Below are 9,862 nucleotides of genomic sequence, written 5' to 3'. Positions count from 1 at the left end.
GGGAGAGATGTCTCAATGGAGACCTCAAGAGAGAATGGGAATTGGTCCAACCAAACACATTTGTGCCCCAACAAGACCATAGGGAGAAGAGCCAAGGACAGTCACAAAACCCTGCCATCCCACCTCCTCCCCACAACCCTCATCCCTACTCTCGGGGACTCTGCGGGGCCACCTCCTTGTCCTTGATACTTCCTCTGAGTGTGAGGAAGGCAGGAATCAACAAAGATTCAAATGGTCTTCTACCTACTTGTGGAAGTGTGGGTGGGGAAATGTGTGGGGGCTTTATTTTGTGGTCAAGGGCCGCAGTCTGAGGTTTGATTTCTGTTCTTTTCCCTTGAATTTCTAAAGTCATTTGATTTGAATTCTTTGCTTTTCTCTCAATTGTAACCGAGGCCTGTACCTCATCCACTCATCTGTCAGGAGAGCAGGGGACAGAACAACCTATTCACAACCCAGTTTTCTCCAAAGGAGTGAAACTTTTAGGAAGAAATTGAACAGATTCAATCTTGTGTATTTATTGAGTAAACCAATCCTGGGTAAAGAAAAAAGAACACTAGGTTTTGGGACAGAGGTTGGGGAGGGGAGAAAAGTCCTCTCCATTCCCCTTCTCTCCCCTCCCCCCACAGGGGCTGGGTCACTTATAAAACTCATGCTCCTGCTCGTCCTTCTTGATGACTGTCTTGTACGCTTTCTCAAAGTCCTTTGCCAGAACAATGTAGCGGTTCTCACGTACGGCCAACATTCCACTCTGTTGAGGGATGAGAGTTAAAATCTATTCCCCAGCCCTAGTGATGATGGAAGAAGAGACCAGGCCCCAAGCCCCAGGGAGGCAATGTGGGACACGAGGATTGTGGCAGAGTGGTCTCAAAGACAAAGGGTCTTCATACACCCCCTGCCCAGATCCAGAGAGAAACCCTCACTCACCTCCTGACAGATGGAGTTGATATCAGCTCCTGAAATCTTATCTGGTCGGGCCACATCTGTGGCAGGTGAGTTAAGGAAACCATTCCCTGCATGAGCAGGTAAACGCCTAGAACCAGAAGTCATCCTTGAGCTGTCTTTATCACCACCCCCATCCCTGGACCTTGGTCTCCCGCCCTATACAAAATGGGTCACAGTGAAGGCAGAGGTGGCAATGAAGATCCAGTCCCCATTCCCAACTGGGACCCTCCCCTCACTTCCAGAGCAGGATACAATCTTCCAAGTCAACCTCCTCAGAGAGATTCATCTTGCTGGTGATAGTGGAGAAAATCAATCTCTTCTGGCGGCGGTCAGGGAGTGGAAATTCGATTTTGCGGTCGAGACGTCCTGGCCGCAGCAGGGCAGGATCCAGAGTGTCTGCTCTGTTCGTGGCCATGATCACCTGGCATTGGGGACAGGCCAGCTCAGACCTCCGTCCCCCCTTCACCCTCTTTCCTGTCACAATACCTGCCCTCACACACGCCAGCCTCCACCTTTCCCTGATTCCCACACCACACCCCCCCTTGCCCAGTCTGAAACCCGAACCTTGACGTTAACGTTCTGGTCAAATCCATCCATTTGGTTCAGCAGCTCCAGCAGGATTCTCTGAACCTCCCTGTCAGCTGGAGAGCGCAACAGGGTCAGTCCAAGGCATCTGTACAAGCCCGCCCAAGACCCCAGGCTCTGTTGAGGCATCACTCACCTCCCGTCTGGGCATCAAATCTCTTGGTGGCAATGGCATCGATCTCATCTATGAAGATGATGGCAGGTGCGTTCTCCTTGGCCAGGCGGAACACGTCCCGGACCATGCGGGGGCCCTCGCCCAGGTACTTCTGTACAAACTCTGAGCCCACAACCCGGATAAACGCAGCTGATGGCAGGATGACAAGGGTGAGATGAGGAAGGGCCTCCCACAGGGCCCGTACTGCTTTACAGAAACTGAGAAGCCCCTGAAGACATCCCTTTCTTTGAACACCCACTCCAAGTGGCCCGGTCATTCTCTCAAGCCCTGGGGCTGGGTCCCAGATCCTGCTGGGAGGACCAGCCACCTGCTTGTACCCCACAGCAACCCCACAGCCCAAATCATGAAGCCTACCATAAATGTGTCATTTTTTGGCCCAACATTTAAAAATCAGGACAACATTAAAAAAAAAAAATACATGTGTGCTTCAATATGCCCATATGGAGAAGAGCAAGAGACATTCGTGGAATCCAAGACAAAAAAACCCAACCAACCAACCAACCCCTGGATTTCCACAGTGTTGGAAAAATCAGTAAGAGAAAAAAGATAGGCTGTCCATCCGCTAAGACATCTCACCACCACCTCACCAAGAGCTCGGAGTTCCACTTGGAATTCTGTTCGGGATGGAAAAGGACCCACTTTTGAGTACCATGCAGGAATCCGGGACCCCAAGCACATATTCTGACATAACCAACAAGTGGCAATGTCGTTGAAGACAAGCTTGTTCTGGGCCCCTCCTTTTGAACTTATTTCTTAAAGTCTAACTTATTTCGTAACGAGATGTGGCTGTGTGGCATGGAGCAACCTCCAGAACCCTCCTTTCAGCCACCACAGGGAAGGGAGCCACACTGTCCACGATGCAGCCCCAGGGCTTTTCTGTCCTAACCAGGAGTTGTGCACGTGGCAGGCCTGCCCCGCCAAGCCCTAACATCCAGAATCCACACCCAGCTCAAGCTGTCCCTCCTCTCCGGTACCCACATCACCTGGGGGCCTGTTCAATGGCAAACCTCAGGGTATCTAAACATATCCCAGTGTTTGCTTCGATCACACATTTACGTGGCTGTCCTGCAGGTGTCCATAGTTACCTGTGAAATCCCAACTTCTGGGCTCTCCATTATCTGACTCGGGCATCGGTCTGTCTTCCCCACCCTCCGTTGCTACAATGCCCTGTCCCCCCAGCCTCCCCTTCCCCATCCTCCCAATGTCTCATACTGTGTTTCAGTTAAAATCTCCTTGTCACTGAATTACAGCATGTCCCACACTCAATCGGTCTTCCCCCTATGCCAGTCCTGCGAAGGTCACCATTACCCACCCCCCACGGCCCAAGTGAGGAAATGGAAGTTGCTCCTGACTCCTCCCACTTGCCAACCCCCTCTAGTCAGTAAATCCTGACACTTCTGCCCCCTGATTCTACCTTCTCTCTCCAACGCATCCCCTAACGCTCCCCCCTGCCCACGGGCCAAGGCCTTTGCCCAAGGCTACAACAGTCAGTCCTCCAGATCACTCCAAAGTCTTCTAACTGGCTGTCAGATTTCTCCTCCCTCTAGTTCACTTCCAGCTGCCAGAATAATCTTTCAAAAAACTAATCTGATCATACTACTTCTCTAATGGGGTGGCCACTGCTGTTGGGGGAACGGAAATATGGCTGGTGCCCAATGAAATAGGCTGTCACTGGGAAATACTCACCGGATTTCCAGAGACTTAGTAAAAACAAGTATAAAATATGTCAACAAATGTCCACCAATAAACGTTCAGATGAATAAAATATGGTATATACATACAATGGAATATTATTCGGCCTTAAAGGAATTCTATTTTGACATCTGCTCCAGCATGGATGAGCCCTGAAGACAACAGGCTAAGTGAAAAAGCAGTCTGGAGGCGAGGGGGTGTGGAGAACATGGAGTTAGTGTCTAATGGGTATGCAGTTTCAGTCTGGGACGATGAACAAGTTCTGGAAATGGGACAGTGGTGGAGGTTGCGCAGCACTGTGGATGTTTTTACTGCCGCTGAACTGTACACTTAAAAATTGGTTAAAACAATAAATTTCATTACAGAGATTTTACTATAGTAAAAAAATAGAAAAAAATCTCAAATTTTGTATCTGCTCTATGTTAAAATAATAGCATTTTGAGTATACTCGTTAAATAAAATATTTTAAGTTCACCTACTTCTTCTAACTTATTTCTTTTAACGGGTACTTAAAATTCTTAAGGCATATGTGCGGCTTGTGTTATCAATGCATTGCATTGACCCCTGCCTGTCAAAAACCACCCTGCTCTCAGGACCATGTGCAAAATCCCTGAAATTCATGCCAAGGCTATATTCACACCCTTTCTGAGCTCGCCAGCCTCACCCCAGCAAACTGCCAAGCACAGCCCTCCTTCAGCCAGCTCCCCAACACTGGCTGAGCAAATACCACAGTGCAGTTACTGGGCAGGTGCCCGAAATGTAGGAAAGAATGAACGTACAAGGTCTTATCCTTGTGGAGTTTAGTCACGGTCTACTCACAACTCACTAAATAAAAAGTTCTTTCCCACCCCAGGCCTTTGCACCTACTGTTCTGGGATGCTCCCTCCCAACCGTGTGCCTGAGAAATCGCGCGTGCCTCGCTTCCTCTGGGAAGCCCCACCTGAGAGGCGCAGGCAGAATGGACCGACTCGCCCTCCCATAAGGGCAATGCCACTTCTCTCCCTGCTTCCCCGGGGCATCTGCTGCTCTGCGGACAGCTCCCACTCAACCTCCCCTCTACCTGTGAGCCCCCTCGCTCGCTCACTTCAGCGGCAGGGGCCTCCTTGTTATTCCTGGAACACTAAGCACATTCCCGCCTCACCAGACAGTCCCTTGGCCTGATACACTGCATCCTCCAGACATCCATGTGACTCACTCCCTCACGTCTTTTAGGTCTTTATGTAAACGTCGCCTCATAAGAGTCTTCCCCGACCACCCCCCAGTTCTGCCATATAAAGTGGCAGCTCCTACTGTTCTCTATCCCTTGTCCTGCTTCCTCTCGTCACGTGTTCAGCACCACATGATCTATAATCTGTTCATCTGTTTATCTGTTCAAGTACTTTCCCAACTAAGACATCACCTCCATGAAGAAAGGAGACTTTGTTCTGTTCACTGCCGTGTCTCCTGCACCTAGAACACAGCCTGGCACACATTAGGTACTCAATAAACAGTAACTGAATGACTGAATTCTAAGTGTTTCTTTTTCTTTTTCCCCAGCCACACTGGGAGATTCTCCAAGACGAGACGTGTCTGAGCTCAGCTCAGGGCCTGGGAGAGCAGAAGTCCAATGAACTCCTAAGCAATGAATGTTCATGACAATGGCTGGCATTTCTTGTCCACCCTCTACGTGCCAGGTACAGTTCTAGAAGCTTTATATTGATTTAATCCTCCGAATAACCCAGAAAGCTAGGAAACGGGAGTCACAGAGAGACTAACTTATTGAGGAGTGACATACACTAACTTACACAAACAGTTGTAGGGGAGCCAGATTTCAAACCCACTCAGCCCGGCCCAGAAAACCCACTGCTTAACCACTGCCTTCTACTGCTCCCTGCCTCACACATATCCAGATTTTAAGATGTGCGGAGCCTGATCGTCAGGCTTTACAAACAGTAATACAGCGACTTTCAGACGTTTCTGTCTGGAACCTACGAAAGAAGCACGTGTATAAACACCCACAAGCGTTATGTGTGTGAGCAACAGGTTTCACGAAGCAATATGAGCTCTTACTGTGTGGGACGGACACTAATGTTTCCGGTTTCATTTTTTTAAATGCTGGTTGCAACCCATGAATTTGAACTCATGGTTACTAATGGGTGACAACCCACTGTAGGAAAAAGGCTGCATTATTACATTAATTCCTCACGGTAACCCCGTGAAGCGGGTCTTCTGTTATAGACGAGGAAACTGAGGCATGAGGCAGTGAAGCCCCCTCCCCAGGACGACACAGCCAGTACGAGTCACCCCGGGGCTTTGACCCCACAGCCCCCGTACTTAATCGCCACGCCTCGCCACTTCCTGGGGAAGATGAGAAAGCAGGGAGCGAGGTCCCGAGAGCCCAGAAGGTCAGAGCTCCAGGGAAGGGCCCAGCGGCTCACCGGTCGTGTGATGAGCCACGGCCTTTGCCAACATGGTCTTCCCACAGCCGGGTGGGCCGTACATGAGGACGCCTCGGGGAGGGTCGATGCCGATCTGCAATGCAGAGGTAAAGAAGGATGAGCCGGGGAGTCCCACCGCCAACTGGAGACACAGGGGCCCGTCCCGCGCCTGGCACTCCCAGCCCCTCACCTGCTTGTAGAGCTCGAAGTGTGTAAGTGGGAGCTCCACAGCCTCCCGCACCTCCTGCTTCTGGATGTCCATGCCCCCGATGTCCGCATACATCACGTCCGGCTTCTGGTCTGCGGGGAAAGCAGAGCGGGGGCTCCCAGCCTGGCCCACAGGCTCCCCTCGGGGCCTCCCCGGCCGGGCTGCCCCTCACCTGACGTGAGCATCATGATACTGCTGTCGGCCTCGGGAGGCAGCACGTCCACCAGCGCGTTGCTGTGCTTGTGGAGGGCCACCGACGCGTTAGGCTTGAGCAGCTCCCGGTCAATGGTGCTCAGGATGCGCACGTAGTAGTTGGAGCCTTCGGGAGACAGGAAGGGGGCGGGGAGAGTGACAAGTGCCAGAACCTCAGAACTGTCCCCTCCCCCAAACCTACAGTCGGAGGCTCCAGGCCACCAGTATCTTTCGCTCGGACCCGGAACGGCCCTCCTGGCTTCTAGTCTTGCCTCCTCCAGTCCAACCCCACATTCACGACGACAGCTTCCTCGGCCGTCTCCAGCCCCGACGGTCTCTCAAGCTCCAGCCCTAGGTGAGCAGTAGCCTCCCGGAATGCATCCCCCTGCGGGTCCCCAGGGTCTCCCTCACTCACTGGGTCCCAACGTGCTCTTGGTATCTTCTCTCAAACTGTGCTGCTCCTCCTGGGTCTCTGTCTCAGGGAGGCAGCTGGTCCCTAGTCACCAGCCAGAGTCCCTAGGCTCATGCTGGACCTTTCTCCCCTGCCCTCCACAGCCCAGCAGTCCCTACGCTCTTCCACCCACCCTCCTGAACGTCTCCAACCAAGCTCCTCTCTTTCCCCACAGACGCCACCTGATTCAGCCTTCCGCTCCCACCTAGGTCTCTGCACCAGACTCCTTGCCTGCCCAGCCTCCAGGCTCATGGCTCCCATCCACCTTCTACTCTTATGGTGGTGATACACACCTCTGTCCAGCATCAGTCTCTCTCCTGACCTTCAGACCTGGCTGTCCAGCAGCCTCCCAGGCCCCTCCCTATGAAGTCCTAGGCTGCCCGCACTGTCTCCCTCCAAACCCACTCTTCCGCCCACGTCAGCATCTCAGGGATAGCCCCACTGTTCCCCTAAGTCCTACAGGTCCAAGACACAAGCCTCACTCTGGGTAACCCCCTCCCTTTACCACCTCACCTCCGGCCCATCAGTCCAATTCCAGGCCCAGTCACACACCTTTCCCCACCCTTATAAGAACATGGCTTGGTCCAAAGGAGCAGAGGACAGAGGCAGGAAATGACAGATACACACGGAGACAACAACCATCATGAGGGCAGGGCCTAAACCCGTATTAACAACAGCAGCTACCACATACTGAGCCCAATCTCTTCACACTTCACCCATGGTTTCAAATTGCAGGTCCCAACCCAGTAACTGTCATGAAATCAACTTAGAGGGTCACATCCAGAACACTGTTTAAGACAAAAACAGACTAGAACAGAACGGAAAACATCAGAGTATGTAACACATAGTAAGGCTAAATATCATTTGATGAAACTTTCGATATGTATTTAGATTATATACGGATATGTATGTAGTTGATCCTTGAACAATGCAGGGATTAGCGGCGCCAACTGCCCGCCCCCCCGCCGTGCAATTGAAAATCCACAGATAACTTGACTCCCCAAAAACTCAACTACTGATAGCCCGCTGTTGACCAGAAGCCTTACCAATACCATAAACAGTCAACAAACACGTGTTCTGTATGTTTTACGTATTATATACTATAACCTTACAGTGAAGTAAGCTAAAAAAAGAAAATGTTATTGAGCAAATCATAAGGAAAATACGTTTACAGTACTATACCGTATTTACCCAAAAAGATCCATGTATAAGAAGATCCACACAGTTCAAAGCTGTGTTGTTCAAAGGTCAACTGCACACATAGGCCCATATATACACGAACACACACAAAACACACACGTACACACATGTAGAGAGAGAATGTAAAATACATGTCTACGTTTGTATCAAAGTTAGAAAAACACCATTACAGTGCCTTGCCTTGTTTGCTCTTCTAAGACCCCAGCACACTTCCTGGTCCATGAGAGACAAAAGTTAACCGACGTTGAACGAACACATGAGTGAATGAGGTGCCCCCCTACCCTCGCACCTGTGGTGGAGCCCACAATGGCCGTATTCTGATCCACAGCCTCCAGAAACTGCCCGATGACCAGTGGGATGCTCTGGATTCGCTTCACCTCCTCCTGCGCATGGAGGAATTCCTTCTTCAGGTTCTTCTGCTCATCCTTGATGTACTCCTCCTGCACCTCGAGGAACTCCAGCTCTTGCTGCAGCTTCTGTGAGTGGAGAGGGGTAAGGTAGACGGTAGGCTCCGGCCCTGCTGAGCCAGGCAGTAGTGAAAGGAGGGGGGGGGCATGGCATGCTGGGCCCTGTGCAGGGTCTGGACTGGGCTTGACTGTACCTTGTAGCGGCTGTACAGGTCCTCCAAGTCCTCGGGCTCAGGCCCCAGGAAGGAAAGGCCAGTCTGGGGCCGTGACACAGACAGTGCTGGGATCTCATCCTAGAACAAGGGAGAAAACTCAGGCTGGAAAAAGAGCATCCCCTCATGAAAGAATCTAGAGCATCCTCCCCACTCCACCATGAATCACCTGAGGCTCCTGACATCATTCAGCCCCTCTAAATAGACCCTACAAGCCTCGCAGCCCCCTAAATGGGCTCCTGATGTCACCTAGCCCCTAACAGGGCCCCTTTGTCAACTGGCCCCCCAAACAGGTATTTTATTATCATATGTCCCTTGTCACATATCCCCAATGTCACCTGTCTCCCAACTAGGGCCTAAAGGACACATCAACTCCATGCCGGACTCCAATGCCTCTTAGCCACCCCCCCACACAAGTTCCTAATATCACACGGCTATCTCATTATAGGCTGTTAAAGTCACCTTCGAACATTCTAACACTACCCAGTGTTCCCCGAAAGATCCCTCCTGTCACAAAACCCGAACTCACATTAGGTCTTCTGTCATCCAGTTCCCTAGGTAGGCCGCAAACATCACTCGGCCAGACCACAGATACTACGTAGCCCTCCAACACCAGCCAAGCCCCGAATGTCAGTCAGTTCCCCGGGCCAACTTGAGACATGATTCGGCCCACGGCCAAGTCCCCTATCACTCACACTCCGACACATCCGCAGCCCCGCCGGGTCACCGATGTCACTAAGCACTCCTAGCTAACCCCCGAAATCATTCCGTGCCAAAGAACCTGAAACGTCACTCATTCCTGCAGCCGCGCGTTCTGAGCCTTACTGCTCTCCTAACATCATTCAGCCACGGAGCCAGGCCTCGGGGCGGAACAGAGCTCTCCACCGAGGCCTCCAGAACCAGCCAGACCCGGGCTGGAATCCCCGCAGCCACTCAGCACCCCACTCGGGTCGGCCTCGCCCTCTCCCCGCGAGCCTGGCCCCACCGGACCTGAGCTTTCTCCACCAAGATGCCTATTTCCTCCATAGTGACCAAGCCGGCCTCTGTGTGGCCCAGCCAGATCTAGTCACCGCTTCCGCCGACGCTGCCGGAAGACTAGGGCCTCAGTGGATTCTGGGAAACGTAGTTTAAAACTTCGGGGAAGCCGGCTGGAGAGGCCGCAAAGGATGGAGGGAAGGTAAGTCTTCGTCCTGGGCTCCGCCCCCAAGACAAGCTTACGCGCCCTCCCTACCTGGGCTTCGGGAGTTGCGCGTGCGCAGTAGTGCGTGATGGCACCATCTCGAGCGGCGTCCGCGCGTGGTTTTTCTCGCCAGTAGGCGGCGCTGCCTCGTTTTTTTCAATTGAAGAACTCGCAAATCCGTCAGGGAGAGCTTGGTGGCCA

General features: G+C 52.1%; 1 protein-coding gene across 1 annotated transcript; it reads right to left on the bottom strand.

The window, feature by feature from the left end:
• Window positions 1-490: 490 nt before the first annotated feature.
• Window positions 491-9,608, bottom strand: PSMC4 (proteasome 26S subunit, ATPase 4). The gene is made up of 11 exons (XM_045785406.2): window positions 9,472-9,608; window positions 8,464-8,562; window positions 8,152-8,338; window positions 6,192-6,338; window positions 6,002-6,111; window positions 5,812-5,905; window positions 1,664-1,831; window positions 1,507-1,583; window positions 1,195-1,363; window positions 925-980; window positions 491-748 (listed from the first exon to the last, which is right to left on the bottom strand). The coding sequence occupies exons 1-11, from the start codon at window positions 9,505-9,507 to the stop codon at window positions 635-637; spliced, it is 1,257 nt and encodes a 418-aa protein (XP_045641362.1). The 5' UTR covers window positions 9,508-9,608; the 3' UTR covers window positions 491-634.
• Window positions 9,609-9,862: the final 254 nt, after the last annotated feature.

This window comes from Ursus americanus, chromosome 21 (assembly GCF_024610735.1).
Source record: "Ursus americanus isolate L20-20 chromosome 21, mUrsAme1.1.p, whole genome shotgun sequence".
In the NCBI taxonomy this organism is placed as follows: Eukaryota; Metazoa; Chordata; class Mammalia; order Carnivora; family Ursidae; genus Ursus; species Ursus americanus.
This window is presented reverse-complemented; position numbering and strand designations above follow the sequence as displayed.

Bases quoted from the DNA above. Each gene is read 5' to 3' on its own strand.
- PSMC4 (XM_045785406.2), bottom strand. From the start codon at position 9,507: ATGGAGGAAATAGGCATCTTGGTGGAGAAAGCTCAG. The intron at 8,563-9,471 runs GTCCGGTGGGGC...CCCTTGTTCTAG, and splicing joins TCTTGGTGGAGAAAGCTCAG to GATGAGATCCCAGCACTGTC. The intron at 1,584-1,663 runs GTGAGTGATGCC...TGCGCTCTCCAG, and splicing joins ATTTGATGCCCAGACGGGAG to CTGACAGGGAGGTTCAGAGA.